This window comes from Zosterops lateralis (assembly GCF_965231275.1).
Source record: "Zosterops lateralis genome assembly, chromosome: W".
In the NCBI taxonomy this organism is placed as follows: domain Eukaryota; kingdom Metazoa; phylum Chordata; class Aves; order Passeriformes; family Zosteropidae; genus Zosterops; species Zosterops lateralis.
In genome coordinates, this window is record NC_139801.1 from 19073638 (window position 1) to 19094546 (window position 20909).

At 39.2% G+C, this 20909-nt stretch overlaps 1 protein-coding gene across 2 annotated transcripts in view; it reads left to right on the forward strand.

Moving 5' to 3' along the window:
* Nucleotides 1-20909, forward strand: part of LOC310922090 (dachshund homolog 2-like) — a gene marked incomplete at its 5' end in the record, with an annotated part of 325896 nt that overhangs the window by 240870 nt on the left and 64117 nt on the right. For both annotated transcript variants that reach the window (XM_083882411.1, XM_083882410.1), the window contains 2 exons: nucleotides 14077-14232; nucleotides 17070-17242. In XM_083882411.1, coding sequence (XP_083738537.1) covers nucleotides 14077-14232; nucleotides 17070-17242 — 329 coding nt within the window. The remainder of the gene's footprint in view (nucleotides 1-14076; nucleotides 14233-17069; nucleotides 17243-20909) is intronic.

Genomic DNA, 20909 nt, shown 5'->3' on the forward strand with positions numbered 1-20909 from the left:
AAGCCTTAAAGGTTTTAAACGGCATCATCTCTCTCTCTTTTTTTTTTTTTTTTTTTTCTCTTTTTCTTTTTTTTTTTTTTCTTTTTTTTTACACCTTAAGTTGCTCACACACACACACACACACCAATACTAATACTAATACCAATACCAATACCAGTACCAATACCAATACCAAACTTGCCACTTCTCGTCGCCGCGAGGGGCAAGTGCCGAGCCTGCGAGGCTTTCGCCTCGTCTGACGGTCGGCGCCTAGGCTTCCCAGACCATAGACGTCTTTAGCCCAACCCTGCGGGAATCGCCGTCCCGTCTTATTAGGCAGGCACCCAAACCTTAAAAAAATAAAATAAAGCACCTTTCGGGCTTACCTTCTCACAGTCGTCCGTCAGGCGCGGGGTCGGGCGCGGGTCGATGACTCCCCAGAAATCACCTGGTGCCGGCGTGGAGTTGATCGGCTCGCGAACCGCCCCAGCCACCTCCGGAGGTCCTGCCGCGGTCGCCAGAAAACTGCTGCCCGATCCCCAGAGAAAACACAAACCAACAGAGTGTCAGTTTATGCGGTGCTTTATTTAGGGGCCCCGAGGACCCTGAGGACTAGCGTCTCAAAGTCAGGGTCCCGAGTTGGTTACAAAAGATGCTCATCTTTTATACCTTTGTTACAAATCTTACTTCATCAGCCTACGTGCAGCCTCCTACGTATTTTACTTTAAACATTCACATTCATCTTACAGGTAACCTTTCTAAAGGCTATAAATTTTGCACGCTTGCTCTAGCTAAAATAAAAGTTAATTCTCTAAGCTTAACTCCCACCATAGAAACATTTTATTGGTAACCATGTAATCATATTTCACAAGTAATTTGTATACCTATGTACTACATGCTCTACTAAGTCCTTTAAACGTTGTTCCTTGCATCAGCAGATTCTCAGGCCTCATTTCTCAGGTTTCGTTCTCATGGGCCTGCACAGGAACCAACTCCTTAGCCTAACTACTGCTAACAGAGGCCTTATGGCAACAGTATCCTATAAAAAAGTCATTAGTTTGGTAATACCAATTTAACAAGTTTTAGCTCATTAACCTTGACACCAGCAGTGCTGGAGAGAAGAACGTTTTGATATTGTTGTTCTCAGCATATAGCAGGGAGTTCTGGAAATGTGCTGAAATCCGTGGCTATTATCCCTGATCATCAGTTACGGCTGTGTGCTGGCTCTTCTGGGCAAACACCACAAATTACAGCTCTTCAAGTCAACTTAATAAATGGTTGGTGCAGTTACACAACATCTCACCTTCAAAATTTAATCATCTGCAAATTGCAGAAAAACTTCTTCAGTTAGTTATTTTTCTGTTCTGGCTTTGTGTTTGAGAAATTACAGTTACCTTTGTAATAATGTTCTTTGTTTAGCTTATAAATATTATTTAATATTGGTGCAGGTACCATTACAAAATTGGAAAATGAGCAATCACTTTCCAAACCAAGACAGAAATCAAGAAGAAACTCCAGCAGTCAAAAGGCTGTTGTGTATTGTATATTTTCTCTCATACTTGTAGAATCAAAAAACCATCAGTGTTGAAAAAGACCTCTGTGGGTTTGCCCCACACACTCTGAGGGTCCAGCCTTGCAGAAAAATGGCTATAATAATTAGCAGAACCGCTCCTCGAAGATGCTTTGTAAATCAAGAGGTTTAATAAAGTAAAAATAACAAAGCAAACAAAATGTTGCAGAAAACAAATAATAAACTGTGCACAGGTGTCTAGAAAACCTCAGACACCCTGCTAAGACATCTCAAAAAGCCTTTTCTTTCGTTTGTGTTCTTTCTTAAGTACTAAATGTTTTAGGAGGGATAACCTGGCTAACAGCCAATAAGATTACCAAAGGGTTTTGAGTTACATTGTCAGAACCCAATCCATGCCCCTGTGCTGGCCCTGAGCCAATCCTTGTCAGGAGGCTATCGAACTTTCTGGGTTCTTTACTTTAAGGAGTGAGCCTTAAACTTGCCCTATATGGAAACATCTGCTGGGGGTGTGGGGTGCATTACTACAGACCTCCAAGGTCATCGAGTCCAAATTGGTGTTGTCTGATTTGATGTCTCAAATTGGGTGATTCTGATTTTCAGAATTGAGAAGAGACAGAGCAAAACTCATATTTAACCCCATTGTTAATCACAGAGGCATTTGAACAGCAGTGAGAAGGGATTCTATAAAAATACAGGGTATTTTCTTAGAGACAGCTTCCCCTAATCCCTTTCAGCCATTGTGAGTGTCACTTTTTATGATTTGCAGACAGCATTTGGATGTAGAGAGAATGAGCATCCACCTGTGAGGAAGAGGTGTGTGAAACATGAAGAAGAGGCAGTTAGAGCATTGTCTTAATATGGAAGTGGGAAAACAAAGCAAGATGAGCATGGAAAACAGAATATTTTGTTGTCAGCTTTTTTCCCTGTTCATGCCAGTGTCAAATTTTCATGGGTTTATTTCCCTTCTCTTCCCAGAACCATTTAACCTCAGCCAAATTTTCAGCCTCACTAAGGCAAAAAACAAGGTCAATTTAAATAAACTTAGGTATATATATATTTTTTCTCCTGGCATGTTTGTCTCATAAAAAGTGAGGTGTTTTTTTTTTTTTGCTTTTGTAGAAATCTAATCCAAAATGAAAAAAGTACATTAGACTGAGTAAAATTGAAATGTTGGTTGACCTCCAGGTAGTGGAGAAGAGCATAGTGTGGAGGCTGAGCGAGGTTTTTCATGTGCAAAAAATCACGGCATTTTGTAGGAGTTCTGTGAGTTTGAAGAGATAATTTCAAGTGATTTTAGCTTTGAGAATTTACAAAAAACCCTGTACTCTTTGTATTGTATAATAAAAAGCAGCTATGTTGAAAATTCATGACAAAATAAATCTACTAAATTGTTATTCTTTTAAGGTATGTAACATTTGGCTTCTAAAATCTCTTCTGTGCATTGAAACTGGGCTTTTGTCTTTATCTAAGGAGCATTTTTTGAGTAATCCAAAAAATACTTTTTTTAAATAACTGAAGACTGTATAGATGCAGGGAAAAAAGTGCAGTTTTATGAAGTCTTTCTTCTAAGACCTAATTCAGATAGAATCACCTGTACATGAAATCAGAAAATTAACATGTGCTGGGATTTGGGCAAACATGTCTGTAAGCCAAAGCTGCCTCTGCAAATATTGGATTTCTTTCTAAAAGGGACCTTGCATTATTTGACATTTATGAAAAACTGTTGGAGTTTTATATGAAACATATAGTGGCATTTCTTGTGGCAAATATATGTTATTTTACATTTATGTTAAACTCCATATGGGGGCATTTCTACATGTATATGTATGAATGTATCTGAGTATATTGGAAATGAGAACTGCAAATCAGACTGCAGATTTATGCCCTCTGATTTGGAGGTTTGTAGTCTGACCATGTTCACTTGAGATTTAAATATCTTTCAAGATATTCAAGCTTGATTACTTGGCCTCACCTGAATAATGTAGCTTAGAACTAAGGCTTTTATCTGAGTAGCTGTCTCTTTATTATGACTAAAAATTCCTACCACTTCCAAGATGTTTTGTAGAGTAAAATGTGTATTTTAGAAGTTTCAAAGGTTTTTTGACCAATATTTTTAAATTTATAAAGTGGAGGTTCAGCTGCAAACTGTGGGGCTTGGCTTTAGGGGAATCATGGTTTGGGGATGTTGCTTGACCAATGACATGGATAGAGGATATTTGCAGCATAGAGGTACCAAAGACATCTGGAGCTGTGGAATGACCAAGGCTGTCTGTGGCACTGAGGGAACAAAATCCTTCACCTTTTGGCCAAAGCCCTGGGCATCTTTTTAAAAACCTCAGCAGAGAGTGTGATCCTCTGTCCTTTTTTCTTTTTACACAGAATCTCAGAAGTGAAAAACAGATCTTCAAGCTTCGCAAACTAAAGCACTTTGGGAATAGTGTATTTGTCATTATGTTTAATTTGCACATACCTCACCAAAGAAAAGGCCAGGGGAGCCAGGCCGAGAGCACAGCTGTACAGGCAACTCAACTAATTGCCTCTCCATCCTCAACCTCATTTATCTTCATTTCTTCCCAATTATACCAAATTATCAATAGTCTCTGTTGCATCAGTCTTAATCCCCTTTATTCAGGCAGCTTTAGATAGTGGCAGATGAATTCTTGGAGGGAGTCAGGGTAAACAGCCATGAAATGCCACCTCTGGCAGATGGCATTGCTCACAAGAAATGTGACAAAACATTTGGAATTTGTTACCAGGCATTGGTATGAGAAGGCAAGCTGTCAACATTTTTTTAAATGATAATCAAGGTGGTGCATACTTATACCACAAGCAGAAATGAATCCTGTCCAAAACCTCAAGCTTAGTGAAGTTCAGCTTGGCAGTGTGCTATTCTGTTTTGTTGCAGAAGCCTCTCATTTTCTCTTCTTAAGAAATAGTTTCACTTTATCTGGTATTGATATCAACATTTCAATAATGTTTGTTCTGGTGGTAGTTGTTATTTATTGCTTTGTTTAGCTCAGAAAGAAATTCTAGCTTGAAGACATAGAGTATCCTTTAGATAATAACAAGTTTAGGAATTGTTTATTTGACATTATTGGTCAGTTGGTCAGTTCTAGGGGTTTGATCCTACTCCTTAGAGAAGCTAATGCTAAACTCCCACTGGTATTCCTGGAGAATTATTCTAGAGGTGATGAGAATACCCAGTGGCTAAGCTTGCAGAATGAGAAAAATGTTCTGAAAAGCAAAGATGGATTGAATGTGTGAGATACCCAAGTGCTGTGGTAGGATTCTGTTCAGATTCTGTGAGCACAAATGAAAGTGGTTGTGAAAGGAAGTACTGAGTTAGCTGCTAATGTAGTTCCAGGGGTTTTTGTGTGTTATTTTTAGGCTGGCATTAAATGAAACACAGTAGATGTCCCTGCTGACCTTTTCTGTGAATTGAGTTTTCTCATGGGCACTCCTGGTTTTGGCAGCACTCTCAATTTTTTGGAAGTCAGTAGTATTTAGTGCAAGGGATCAACTGTCAGATGTAAGAAACAGAGAACCTTCAGAATGAATGTGTGCCTGGCCTGAGTTCCCATCCTGATACACATTGGTGGAACTGTGCAAGGGTCTGCAGTCACTGATCCTTTGTGGAAAATGTGGCACTAAATCTCACTAGAGACCTCCTTCTGTATAAAAGTGTGTTGGGCATCCCTTAGCAGCCTCTCATTCTCTGGTAACATCTCTACTGAATTTGGTGCAGATGCTGGAGGTTTGAAAGACTGTCCAGGTGTGTATTAAGGCCACAGATTTTATTTAATTCTTTCAAGCCATACTTTGTATTATATAGAGTTCTCTTAGTGTTGGGAGATCTTGCAAAGATTATAAATACATGATCCATTTATGTCACGGCAGATTAGCTCAGCAGATTGCCATCTATAACTTGAACTGTTCTTAATAATTATTTCAAAGAAACAGTAAATGATGAATTGTTGAAGCTCAAATAACCTGATTTTGTAGTTACCTGTCTGCCCTGGATGTCAAGATGTTCTCAAAGCCCCTCAGAATCGAACTAAACTATCTGCCTAGTTAGAGTCATGGTAAAAATACACAGTACATGTATCTCAGTGGTTCTTTCAGTAAGTTGTTAAATATGGAGAAATATTAAATAATTTTTTTAAAAAAGGCAGAAAATCGTAAATTCTGGTGAATGAGAGTATGGGTGATTATCATCACTGGAATACAAATCCTGGTTCCCTGCTTGCTGGTGGCTGCAGTAGTGGAGTTCAGAAGGATGTATGTTTTATCCTTTCTGGCAGGCAGCCCTGAAAATTGTTTTCAAGATCTCAAAGTTAAGCTGGTTTATTTCTGGCTGGTGCATCATCAACAGTAATAAAAACATGACAGACCAGAATTTTGACCTTATTTCTCTCTGTGAAATGAACGTGTTTCTGAAGGCAGGCTGTGGTCCTGCAGTAGAAAACAGTTCTTTTGTTGACAGTCCTAAACCAGAATAGATGCTATGTTCTAGTACATAATTCTTATCTTTGTATAGAAAAATAAATAGCAGTTGTCACACAGTTGTTACTAAAAATGTCAGCAATGTACTTCATGTTCTATAGAAGAAACTGAATAGAGTCTTATAACTTAATATTTAATCCACTACAAGAACTAGGAGATGTCAGAGGAAGACAACAAATGCCAAGTTAACCCTCCCAAAACACATCTTCAAATAACACGAGGTGGTTTTTCATACAGTGCAGACACAGGTATCTAACTCTGAGAGGTGCTTGTGAGTACCAGTGCATTTTAGTGACAATTGTTATAAGAGTTCATGTCTAAATTTCTGTAAATCGGATGTTTCATCTTGTTAAATGTAACTCTGTAAGAGTGCTGTGGTTGTGGAAGTTGAATCACTGAGGTGTGTTCGGTGCTTTGGAGTTCAGCTGTAGGTACTGAAGGTGATACTGAAGTTTAGTTGATGCAGCTGGTTGTTCAGCTGCACTGGTCACAGAAAGCAGGAGAAAACTTGGTTGTATTTTAGGAGCATTTTTGTGGACACAGTTTGCAGGGATGGATGGCTCTGTCTGGTGTCAGAGAGAGAACAGGTTTCCTGCTGTTCAGAGACTTGAACACCAAGCACCTGGCTGTAATGGTGAGATTTTGTTTTGGCTGGACAGGCCCAGGGAAGGACAGTCACACCTGCCAAGGTACCTGGCACTGAGGAGACTTGGCTGTGGATGTGCTTCAGCATCAGGATCATCCATCAGCACATGGAAGCCTCAGAACACATTTCATTTACCACATCCTTGGGTTTTGTTCACTTTAAAGGAAGAAGTTGATGGTTTGGGAGGGATGATTAGGTTCCTAGATAAATATTGCAACTCTGCTTTTATCTTCTCAAAAAGTATCTTCCTGGAATTAATTGTTCTTATTTAAATTGGCATCAAATATTTTGACATATTCCCAGTTACCTTCAATGTCCCGTTTGCTGTGAAATAAACTTTGATTTTGCTGTCATCAAGACTTTTCAAAAAGTTGAGAAGTGATATTCAGATTTCAGATGCCTTCTTATTGTGTAATTATCAACAGATTACTTCACCTAAGTCCTGACAGACATATTTTTTAAGTATGACTGACTGATGGACAGATTGGGAATTGCTGAATTAATGGGCACATTTCAAAGCCTTGGCAGGGCTAAGCAGTAATTACATCTGCTGAACCACTTGATGAGTTTTTGGAAGTAGCCCAGTAAAGCCATCACTGGATTTCTTGCGTTTTAGTATCTTACCCTACACACTTTCATGGCTTTCTTGTAGGGTACACTCCAAAAGTTGATACAGACGAATACACACAGTCAGACAAATCCATGGATTAAAGCTTGAAATGCATTTCAGATCTGCCATTTAGATTTTCAGATGAGTGTAATGATTTTTGGGGCTGATTAAAAATCTTGTTTCCATTTTTAAAGTTAAGAATTTCATTTGGGAGTAATAAGGGACCATAGAAAGTGCCCACACTTGCATGGCCACTGTAAATAACATTATCTACTGCTAATACAAGGAACAGAATTTGGGGTTAAATGGGTCATTATCCTGATCCAGAGCAGTTTTATGGTTTTCTGACAGGAAAGTGACGCTTGATCAGGAATGAGACCTGGGTGGTCTCTTCCTGACCTTCCTGCTGTGAGATTCTCAGTTTATCAAATCTGATTGTGGTGGTTTTACGTTTGCCAAATTTTGTTTTGTTTATTTGTTTTGTTAGGGATTTGTTTATTTTGGGTTTTGTTTTGGATTTTTATTTTGTTTATTTGTTTTGTTTTCAACCTAATCTTGTCTCCCTGGGACACTCAAAGGTTGATACCATGAAAATGTTGAAAGAAAGTTTAGGCTGAAATGTTTTTGCAGAAGATATTCGGTGTAGGCCAAAAATGTGACCATTTTTCCCAATATGAGGGTGACATTGGGATATTGGTAAAACAGTCTAGAACACCTGAAAACACAGGGATTAGGACTGCTGGCAAAAAGACCTGTGTTGTTTTGGGAGTCATGGGGTTCTGTATGATCAAAAAATTTTCAAAGGCCCTGTATGTGCTGGATACTCACAAGAAGTTAGAGGTGAGAAATACTTTGGAATTACCAGTGCTGAAATAGCAATGCACTGAATATTTTTCTTTGCAGCTGTTGTTATGCTTAATATGCCCACCAGGATGAAAAATGTGTTTAAAAATAATTTGAGAATAAAATTGGCCAGTGAAGATGGTATTGCTTTTTACAATTGGAGTCCAATTTTTCAGGAATGTACCACAAGGAAAAGTAAAATGACAGACATAGATTGAAACAATGTGGTTGTGGAATTCAAAGGTATCTCTGACAGAGAGGATTTCTGTCACCCTGATTTTCAGCCTTCTGATTGTTTCTCATTCTACTGGAACTTTCTCACAATTTAAACATAAACAAAGATTGATGTTTTTTGTAAACAACATTCTTTCCAGGGGAAAAGACAAAGTGATGGACTTCTGAGTTGACCACTGGGGTCAGAGAGGTGGTCCTTTCATCCCCCAATCCTTGATCAAATTCTAAATCCTATTTAAATCCAAAATCATAATAAACTTCCTCTTTCTCTGCTCACTTCACAACCTAACTGGTGAGTGTTGTTCTTTTGTGTCGTAACTGCGACAGATTTCATTTAGCTCAACCAGACAGATTTAAGGTTTTATCAACCTTTCAAATGATTTTGAAACCAAATGAAAAGAAACTGTCACCGAATTGAACTGTGATAACTTTCTGGAGATCTTTCAGTACCTAAAGCCAACACACTGATTTAATCACTACAGATATGTCTTCAACGAAAATAAAAACCAAAAAACCCCAAAAACCGAACAACAGATTTTGGGGTTTTGTTCTGAAGAATAGAAATGCACAGAGAGGCTTATTACTAGAAAACTTTTGGCTTTAAGAGTCACTTTAAAAAATTCCTGAAGTTAATGATGGGTGAGTAGCAGCATTTTCAGAAAAAATGAAGCTGGGCTTATCGCTTGCATTTCCTTCAATAAATGAAACTTAACAGAAACTTAGACACTTTGCTTACAGACCTGCATGTGATGGTAAATCACCTTCCTGTGGGGGGGGGGGGGGGGGGGGGGGGGTGTCTATCACTTACAGCAGGTGGATGTATTGCTTGGGCTGATTTTCCTTGTTCATTGGTGGTACCTGTGATTTATCTCCTAAATTCACCTGATTTCTGCTTCTGCTTAGTTGAACATTACTGTAATTCATGCACTGCTAAATAATTTCTCTCAAATTACCTGTTCAGACTGGTAAATACCAGACTTCATTTACTACACAGTAAATAATTGCCCAAATCCACGTGGAGTCCATCTTTATCTGTGCCCTCTGTTTCCCTGGACACTGCAGACACTCAGGCCTTTCTTTAACCCATATTGTGCTTTTAGCTGCACCTCTGAGAACAGAACTTGCTCCACACCTCTGCTGTGTGCTCTGAACTGGGTGGATTCAGAGGAGGCAGCCCAGACTTCTTTTCCCCCTTTCTCCTGGCTGTGGTCAGGAATCCACCAGCTCTGTGCCTGCACCTGCTGAGCATCAGCTCTGGGGGCTGCAGGTCCTTTCTCTCCCTTTTCTAATGCTGAGTACAATCTGTTCTGAGACAAGATCGACCTGAATGCAAACCAGATAAGGAAAAATTTCCTTTCTGTCTTTCAGATTTTTCTCTTGGAGGGAAGGTCATGTGGGTAGTGGATAAGAGTGTCAAACATAAAGCTTTTGGTAAAGTGTATAAATGATGTATTGGCATTTTGACAAATAACTTCTGAGTGCTCTAATAATATTCCTATGACACTCATGTATCAAGTTACTCATAATTTAAAATTAAATATTATTTCTCATATAAAATAAATAAAATGTTGTATTTCCCTTCATATAAGAGAGGTAGGTCCCATTGCTGTTTCCTGTTGTCTTGTTTTTCTTGGGTGTATGTTTTCTTTCTTTTTTCCATATATTTTTCCCCTTATGTTTTATATACCTAAAAGAAATTACTTAAAATACATCTCTATATACTGTAAGCTCATCATACAAAAGACAGGATTGACAAAGAAATTAAAATCAAAATGTGACATTTTTGCCTTATGGATGTGTCTTGGTTTGGATAGACAGGTATCTGCCAAGGAAGATTGGAGTCTCTCTTGGAATGTAAACCCTCTCTTCCTTTTCAAATTATTATAAATTTGCAATAAAAAGGTTGTCAGGCAAAGATTTTGGAAATAGGTATAGCAGTTCTTTACTAGGGATATTAAAAATACAAATGTTTTAGTACAAAAGAATAAGCAAACAAAGAAGTCCTAGAAATCCTAGAAAACCCTGACAGAGTCAGAAATACAACCTCATGCCCTGTAGGTCAGGGCATTGGAAAACAGTCCAAAAGTCAGCCCTCCTGGAGTGGCAGATGTGGTCCTGTTGGAAGCAGAGATGGTCCTGTGGAGCCAGGGGTCCAGAGATGGGTCCAGTCTTCCTTTGGGAGTCCCGTGGGAACACTGGAGTGCCTGGTGACACTTGTGGCTCCTTTTTATCTAGGTGGAAATGGTTTGGCTCCTTCTCCCTGGGTGGAGCATCTCACAATAGGATGATGAAATGTGTCATGTCATTGGTGAGCTTTAATGGTCCATTAACAGAAGATATTCCCAAGGGGGTAGTGGAAGAGTGAACAGAGATAAGAAACACTACTCCATCTGTTTTTAACAGCTGGCTTGGGAGGCAGTGGAAGACTGAGCAGAGATAAGGAACAATACCCCACCTGGTTTTTAACAGCTGGCTTGTTATCAGAGAAGGCAGTTACCCCCTCCATTCTGGAGTTACAATAGATAAGAAAAAACCTCCCCAACTGAGCTTTTGGCTATCTCTTTGTTTTGGTCAAGTACTCTTAAGTATCCAACACTTAGTCTCCTTGGTAACTTATGGGGAAAAAATTCTTTAAAGTAAAAAAGGAAAAAACGTAACCCCCAACAGGATGGCACCTGTTTGGACAAAAAAATGGTAATGAACAGAAATCTGAAAAATTTGGGTTAAAAATGAATTTGAAGCATTAAGAAGGATTCAGTTTTTATGGATGTATTCACTTCTAATTGTTATGGCAACAAAGAATTTGTAGATACACACTGATATGTTGCATGTCAGATATGTATTTGCTGATCAAACATGCTGACAACTCTGTTACCAAATAAGAAAATTGTATGCTCAGAAATAAATACCTTTTTTTAATGTTGCATGGCATTTAAAGAACTGAGTGTATCAGCACAGATTTGCATGTCACATAGTTGGTTTTTACTGTGAATCTGCTTCTGGCTTGCTGTAAATTTGTATGTAATCTTTTTCTTACCCTATGGGCATAGATACTCCAGGGAAGAATGCAAATTTTCTTTTAAAATAGTTACTTTTTAGCTGTGCAGAGGGACTGTGGGTAGGATTAATCAAAGGTGTCTGTGGTGTAGGGCACAGGAGTAGGACCACGAGCCCTGACACGTTTCCAGTTCAGTTTCCTCACTGGTGTAACAGAAACTTCCTAATTCTGCCTCTCAGCTTTCCCACCTGGAGCTAACCACACTGCCCATATAAAACAGTTCACACCTGAGCAGTTCTAGGTAAGAACTGTTCTAATTATTATTTTATTTTTAAGCGACTTCCTACTACATAGGAAATGCAGTCCAGGTGGAGAGATGGAGCTGTTATCTGTGGGATACTGCAGGCTAAGGATGCATTTCATTTAACATCCACTTTTATTATACATCTTGCACTCAGCTGTATTTTTTTCTTTCTCTAAGGAGAAGTGATAGGGAGCATAAGAATACAGGAATGGTCTGTAGAGATAAGTGTATTGCAATTTATTCTTGTGTTGCTGGCACTGAATACTGGAGCAGATTTACAAGTGGAATTTGCAGAGGGAAAAAGTTATTATTTTCCCCATCTGTAAGGAGAACTGGTTCAGTGATTTAGACTGTGACATAATTTAAATTTGGTTTCCCCTTCCATTGCAGATTTCTTGGGTTTCCTTAAGCAAGTCACTTTTCTTCACAGGGCAATTCTCCGTCTGTAAATTGGGAATAATGGAATTTTGCTCCGGAACGTGCAGCGGTTGTAGAGCTGTGCTCAAGGAACTGCTGGGGCTCTGCTACTGCAGCCTCAGGGCCATGATGCTCTGAAAGGCAAGAAAAACTTCCAGAATTAACTAAATTAGCTGAGTTTAGACCATCTGTGCCTAGGGCTGGAACTACCCAGGGCAGAGGAACACGAGGAGAGGGAAACTTAGATGAAGACTCAGTATTTTCTTTTCATTCAGAATTCTCAACAAACTGTCTTTGGTCCAATTTTTTCTGGCCAGTGCCCTGATACGTGAAATTACAGCTACAAAATGTGTTCCTAAGCAAAAAACTAATGGAAAAGTATGTGCGTTTTTTGAGGAAGAATAGAGTGTAAATGTTAAATTTGTTGAAAAAGCATATGGAGAAAATTAAAACTCACTTGTTAAAATCAAATGCTCGACATTTCCTCTGAAAGTTCTTCATAAATTGCACATTTAACTTTTGAAACACACCAAATAATACCACCCCAGGTTCACAATAGTCAAAGTGAACAACTTCCACACTAAATAGCAGTCAAATGTTATTTGAAAGAGTTGATATACAGTATATTAAATAACAAAGATGCTGACACAGCCTCAACTGTGGTAGTTCTAATTACTGCAGTACACCATGCTATATTATATCACATGGCATAATTTAGTCTATGTTTCTTTGTCAGTGTATTACTCATTTTACAAATTACAACTCTTTTATAGGAAGGTAATTTATACTTGGACATAGCTCTAAAATGATGGAGTGTTTTCCTTTTTTCTCAATCACTGATCTTTTAAACTTTTGCATTTAGCAGTATTAATTATGTTTATTAGCCAAATGTTGTCATAAAGAATGGAATTTCTCTGTTACTTTCATATTCAATTAAAATGGCTTTTTGCTTGCTGCCTCTATCTGCTGCACTCCAGTAATCTGTTTACTTATTCTAATTGAGATCCTTGTTCATAAATTTAAAACAAAATCAATACTGCAGTTACATGTTTTTCTAACAATCTATAATCTAAGTGACAGTGTGGGGTGTACCTCAGAGGGGAGTGATCTTAAAATACCTTTTAACTCTAGAAATGTTCAGTCTAACTTTTTTTTTAGGTGTTCTGTTTTGTGGACCAGATGTATTTTGGAATTCACTAACATGGTCTACTTAACCTTCTGTTTAAAAAGATTTGTTATTCGAGCATGTAATACTGCAAAAAACTACAGTCTGTAAAATTGCTGCAGAAGACCAGACAGAGATTCGAGACACCAAGTGCTCAGTTTTCTATACTTTGTGTTTGTTGTAGACAGTAATTACTATGCATAATAGATTTGTGGACTCCTAAGCTGAAATTTCTGAATATTGATCATTTCCAAGCACAGCCTGTGCCCTGCTCATTTAACCCACCAAGTGAAGAGTTTCATGTGGGGCATCCCCAGGGCCAGGCCCAGCAGTGGAGAGGGAGCTACTGAAGCTCAAAGATAAACAAGCTCAAGGATAAACTGTAGTAAGCTCTTCAGGGGTGAGTTCCAGCTGGAATGTGGTGACACTGGAGGGAGGGAATGGTCAAGTGCCTCCAGGATTGACAGCGCATAGGCCTGATGAGCACAAGGGTGGACTTGGATAAGTGTCTAGCAGGGACTGGTGGCCTCATGTCCTATGATAGCAGGAGATGGTGACAGCCTCTCTTCTGATAATTCACTTAATAATGACTGATTTCATCCTCAGACATTTAGCTTTTCCTGTTTCCACAAACCAATGTTTTGAAAGTAGGTGATGCTGAAAGTGTCGAATTTTTTTTCCTGATGCTTATTTATTAATTTATTTTTTGAAAAATTTAAGTGCAGGTTCCAGGTGCTGTGCCATGTGCTCAGCTGTGGTAAGGAATGTTGGCTTATTTCTAATCAAGCGAAATATCTCTGGATAAAGGTACATGCCACTCATGGTTTGTTATGCCCTGTTTTGCAGGTGGGAGTGAATCCTCCTGGGACAAAGACAAGCTCCAGTCTCCCATCATGACAGGCTCCCAGCACAGCATTGGTCACCCCACGCTGTCAGGGCAGTCGAGCCTTGGGAGTGCACACCCGCTCAGCCCTCTCCAGCAGAACCACCTGCTCACCAACAGTACGTACTGGGATCCCACTGGGAAAAAACAGTGCCTGGAGCCCTGCTGGGAGCTGGGCTTGCCTTCCTTCCCAGCCTCAGGGAGGGGGGAAGTGATGGGAGACACACGAGTGACAGGAGGGTCAGTCCTTCCACTGCCTGCTGCACTTGTCTCATGTCCAAGCAATCAGTCTGCAATCAGTCCAAGTCCAAGTGACTATTCCCTCTTGGAATAGTCAGTCACTCACTACTGGGTTGGGGACTTTCAGTCTTTAATTGACATTTCCATGGCCTGGGTCAAAAGGAAAAATAATCATAAATTTGCTTAAAATTTTAGCTATGTGAGAAAATTCTCTTTCAGATGAAAATGCTAATCCACCAAATAAAATAGGAGAGCAAGGAATAAATGCAAAATGTCCAGTTAAAAGGCAATCCACTGAACCCAGCTATCCAAACCAACTGGAATAAAATGACAGAGGTTGGATTTGGAACTTAGAACTCCCTTAAAAGCCATCTCTTTTCTTTTCCTTAGGGAAGGAGCAGGTGGGAAGCCATCAGTTCCACTTCTTTGTGCCCAAAGAGGGAAAGAAGGGAAGGAAAAAGTTTTCAAAGAAAGATGTTTGGGTTAACATTTTAAAAATTAGTGAGGAGCAAATTTATTCCTATAGTTGATAATGGATGAAGAATGAAAAGCTCATTTTTAATGAACTCTTGTTGCTTGTTTAAGCTCTTCATCCTCCAAGTTCTGAAAATTGATTTTTGGTGTTAGTTTCAGTAGATGAGTGACATTTCTGGCTACTTACACAATTTTTGGAGTAGTCAGTTCATCGCCACCTCTGTCAGGCCCCAGAACAAATCAGAGCTATTGAAATGACTCCTACAAAATGAGTCTGCTTTGTTTGTGGGAAGGTGTGGACCTGAGCATTTTGGATTGTCAGTAGTTAAAAATCACCAGGTCATAGGACTCAAATTCTCTGTAGTTTGTCCTTTCATTTTATATTCTCGCATAATTCAATACCTGGATTTCTTTTACACACAGACATTTTGTGTTCTTTGCTCATAAGGATATTTTCCAGTGGATTTTGTAGTAGGTGAATGTCTATAGACTGTTAAAGGGTTTACTGGATGTCAGACATTATGCCCAATAATTTACAAGTGCAGGATATATTTTCCTCATAGTCCTCTGAAATGTTTGATGGATTGTGTCTTAAAACTGATGTGCTGTTAAATTCTGTTTGTAGTTTGCATTTAGTTTGCATGTCAATTGGACTTTAAGTAGACATACAACTCAATGTGGCCAGATGGTGTCTGGGAGTTTTGGAACTCTATAGAGGATGAGGAAAGATTATTGGGCTGTTAAGGGAGATCTGCAAGGGAACAAAGGCTTGTGGATGCAGGCACTGGAGGGGATTGTCAGTGTGGTTTGAAGTGAAGGGAGAGGTATGTGGGCCTTAGTTATTGCCTATCATAATTAATATTGGCATGGATCATCATATAAAATAGAGATTGAGTCATTAGACATCACAGTTGTTGATCATGATATGCTCACGTTAAACAGGAATAGTGCAGGAGATGGGAATATTGCAATTCTGCCTTTCCTGGTGGGCACCATGTTGTTTTTATATCACTGGAGTCAAATTCTGTAGGAATAACATATGTCAGTAAGTGGTATTGTTTATTGTTAGTTCTGTCATACACCAAAATGGTGACTGGCCTTCTCCTTTAAAATAGTTAGGATAAACCCAAAAGTTAAAAACTCTTTTATCAATAAACAATCTCAATAGCATATGTAATGACTAGCTATATGTTTGTGTTATTTAATACTCGCACCTGAATTTTTTAATGAGGATTTCTAATCTAAATGTCATTTAGAAAAATGATAAAACATTTTTTTTCTGGCAGAATGAGTCCTGTTTTTATTTTCTGAAAAATTAATTTTGGATGCCCTATAGTAGCTGTCTTCAAGTGGTCCCTATAAAGAATTCTTGAATGCACAATAACCTGAACAATTTTTTCAGTGAATTGGTGTCTTGGTCTTGCTTTCCAGTGCAGTCATTACTAAATACAAGAAGTAGTACATATGCTGAAATGGATATTAATGAAGTATGAGAATCCAATTCTTGCTAGTAGTAACTTCACCTTTTTGGCAATGTCAAGATCTGCAAGTTGGTCCAAATAAATTTCATACCTTCCTAAATTGGTTTATATCCATAGCAGAAGACAATTTAAAGTGACATTTTGAAAATTAAAACCTCTGGCAACAATTTTAACCTCTCATTACGTGTTGCAGTTCACGGATCTGTACAATTGATCAGTGGTGTCTGTAGTGCAAGCCACAGCCTCCTGGATTCAAGAAATAGTCAAGAGTATAAGAATTCAGTGTGACATTGCAGAGAAGTGGTAATAGGAAGAAGTCTTGGTAGGAGTGTATAATCAGATAACGTTATTAATAAATATTCATCTGATATGTTGGAAAACATGCAAATTATATGCATGTTTTGTGGGGTTTTTTTCCTTTTTTATTTCTCTTAACTAAAGAGATCACTGAACTGGCACAGTTGTATATTCATTTTGTGTCACTCCCCAGCTGTATGTTCCTCTTCCCAACACAAACCAGCCTTTCCTGGGCTGCACAGACAATTATCCCCTGTGGAACCTCAGAATTGCTAAGATTTGCTGCTGTTGGGTTTGAGTGGTGGATGTTGCAGTGGGATGTGGCATCCCTGCAGGGTGTGCCAGTGATGTGGTGGATGTTGCAGTAGGTTTGAGCCCTGCAGGGTGTCCCAGTGACACGGTGGATGTTGCAGTGGGCTGTGGGCACTCAGGGTGTCTGGGTGATGTGTCCGTGCTCTCCACAGGGATAGATCTGCCCTTCATGATGATGCCGCACCCCCTGCTCCCCGTCAGCCTCCCCCCAGCCTCGGTGGCCATGGCCATGAACCAGATGAACCATCTCAACACCATTGCCAACATGGCAGCGGCGGCACAGATGCACAGCCCCCTCTCCAGGACAGAGGCCTCCGTCATCAAGGTAAGGCCTCCTCGTGCCTCACAGAGCATTTACACTGACACTCTCAGGGAGGAGAACGATGAGGCAGGGAGTTCACACTGCTCCAACTCACTCTGGCTGCTCCCAACACTGAGCAGCACCCGCCACTGCAGCCAAGTTCAACTGCTCTGATCTGTCAGTAAGTCTGTAATGTAATTAAAAATGGACACCAACACTCACTGCAGGCTAGAGTAAGATCTGTGAAAGCTTAATAACTCTTAAAATGCTGTTTAAAGTCAAACTTAAGAGAAAATGCTGTAGGACATGGCAAGAATTCTAGTGCACTGCAAATCCAGAACAGGTAAATAGCAGAGAAAATTATCACAAGTACCTTAGTGAGGCTGAAGAACAAAACAGGAATTCTAGCACTGCAAGTCCAGAGCAGGTAAATACCTGAGAAAATTATCACAAGTACTTTAGTGAGTAGAGTCTCTGGTAGCCAAACCTGAACTTCCTTCTGGTTGGTTAAAACATGTTTGTATTTTGAAAGGCTTATTTGTATTTTGAAAGTCTCTACCAAATAGGCTGTTCAGAAAGGTTCTTGCCTGTGTGGAGAGCTGCTGTCCTGCCACATACTCAAAAATGCATTAAAACAAAAAATTTTCAAAATAGAAGTCTGTAGGGCCAGCACATGTGAAGGATTGATGTGATGGGATTCTCTAAAAGCATGTCCACTTTTTACTGAGCAAAAATTAAAGGTGTTATCAGTCTGATGTGTGTGTGTTTGCATGTACATGTGGGTTTCTCATTGACAAAGTAAAATGTTGTCAGTTTTGAAAGTTCATTAGTTTAGTCCATCTTTTCTTTGGGTTTTAATATATGAGTCTACAAAGCTATCTGTTCTGGAAAGTAAATGTCTTCAATATTTGTGTTCATTTACACTCATGTATCCCATTCACTCTAGAATCTGACTTCTGAGTTGCTTTATTCTTACAACTCTCACTGATTTGCTGAACTCAGCCTCTCATATCTTTATTGTAAAGCATCTTAATTAAAAGGTGTCATTATTTTATCATTGAGAAAGTCACTGTTTGCAACACTACAGTCCAGTTGTGAGAATACATTAAGTGAGGGTTGTGTAGTACTTCCTTTTGTCACAGACTGGTGCTTCAGGAGATTTTGTTTCTAAATCAAGCAGGGAAAGAAACTAGCAGTACCCAGGCACATGTTTATTGTTCATGCCTATGTGTTCTGGTAGCAACATCCTCTCAAGGGGGACAGCAAATGTCTCTTGTCACATCACTGCAGTAAAATTCTACATCCCTCTGTTTTTGAGGTTCTGGAGGGGTTTGTTTTCCTTCTGATTTTCTTTCTAACCCTAAGCATCTCCAAAATTGCCTCAGGTTGTTTCTCTTTTTTACTGAGAGTCTACTTCCAGATTAGGACAAATTTTGTTCTGAATGCTTTGGTTTTGTTGACTTTTTTTTTTTTCTTGGATTCTAGGGAGACTGGGGTGACATTTTCCATTAGGATCCCTACTTAGGATTAAGATGTGTAAAAACTTCTCTTTATCATCAGTGTACCTGCACAGTTGTTGTCTGGATGAGTAAAACATCTCTCTCTGATGTCCAGCTGTATATTAGTTAATGCAAGTCATTAAATTATTATAAATTAGTTGAGATTCCAATAATTTCAAACCATGACCTTTCCTTTACCTGTTCAGAGACCTCTTGACAAAACCTTAATTTAAACACAGCAGTGGAATATTTGTAGCAGCAAGCAAGAAGCTTTGATTGTATTCTAAATGTTACCAGTATGTCAACATGAAGATTAAATATGTATTTGTAAACAATGCTAGTCCTTTGTAATTTAAACTGCAGTTTTTGCAGGCAGTTGGGTTTCAGGGTGTTTTTTTAGCAGGCCCTTGCTGATGTGAGTTACTCATTTACAGCATTTTTTTTTCCCCATCATCTGCACTAGAGGAGACAGTATCTCCACAGCAACACGAGGTCTGGCCAGCACTCTGGTGGGAATTATTTCCTCTCATGTTGCAGAGGAAAGTGCACCAGTAGCCAATCTGACAGAGGCAGAGTGGGGATCCTTTGCTGTGTTACTCTCACCTGTCAAGTGGTACTGCATCTTTCTCTAGTTTGTTCTGAGTGCTGAAACTGTAGAGGAATTTTATTAGAGTGTGAGGCTCCTTTTGTCCTTTCCTGCACATATGTACAATCATCCATCACAGAATGACGACCAGTTAACATATGAAATTCTTGTACTAAATGAAACACGTAAAAGAAAAGCATTACTGTTCCTACTGTCAGTAATACTTTTATTATAGGACATTATTTAAGTGCATTTAATAAGTACAAAACATAGCTAGTTTTCAATAGAATGCAATCCCAGCATCATGTTTTTTACTTAAAATGGGAGAAATTAATCAAATATATTGAGTATGTGTCTGTTTCCATAGTCTGATGACTAAAATACCACTTGGCCTGTTTTCTATAGGTGTGAGAATCAGCTGCTTTGTAAGGTTTTGAATGAAGTCATTATGCTTTTTATATCACATTTGCCATTTAGAAGTAATCTGTTCTACCAAGCTATGCATGATCAGCAAGTTAACATTTAGTGCTCCAGAAAGAAATGTCATAACTATGAAACTTGATTTCTCCCTGACAGGGACACTATAAATTAGAGAGGCACAATGACCAGGCTCACAAAACCTTCTTAGCCATCTCTAACATGATGTCATGTGATTATAGCAGCAGCAGCAGCACTGTGGCTGCAGTTCTGGCAGTGCCCCTGTGATAAATCCAGCCTTACAGGGATTTACTGCACATCTGAAGAAGCTTGCTGGGTTTGAAACTTGGCTCAAATGGCTCAGAAGAATCTCTGTGATAATCTTGGACTGTTTAATGAAAGGCCACTTTCCTAGATGTCCTTGGGAACAGGCTGGTGGGACACACTGTGGTTAGGCTGAACTTGAAATTCTGGGAACCAGACCCAAACCAGGGGCTTTAAGCTGCTCCTTTTGTGTTAGATATGCAAAGTGTACCGAGAGTAATAAGGCAAAACTTCATGCCAGAGATCTGAGACTTATTTTCTCCCAAATTTTCCCTGCTTCTCATTTTACTTACCTGACATATTTTGCACCCTCCTTCCTCCTCTTGCTCACGTCTCACCCTCTTCCTCCTCGTGCTCCCTCCCTTTCCTTCTGGCAAACAGCCTCTTTGGAGCTGCTGAGGGATGTGCTCCTCCTGAGTAGGAGTAGTTCTGAAAATTGGTTTCCTGCTGTCCATTTTTTTTCTGTGGTCATCCCCTCATGCTTGCCGTATTCCTGCTTTTCTTATTCGTTCTTGCTCTCATCAGGGTCCCAGTTAGGAATAAATGGGGCTTTTGTTGAGTGCAAATGGGAAACACAGAAAAAAACCCAAAAAAAAAAGTAATTAAAATGCTTTTTAAAAACCCATTTTTATTTTCATATTTCAGAATTCCTTGAGAATTTCACCCTAGTGCACTTTGGGAACTAATCTGATAAATAGAACAAAGCATTATTTGTACAGTGGGATCTGGACATGCAGTAGAGACTTCTGAGTCTCCTTCTACTTGAGTTTTGGTTTTCTCCTGGTTTTGTGGGATTGTTAAGGCATTTGTAAAGGATGTATATGACATGATTTTAAATTCCCTGAAGAGAGTACAGATGGGCTGT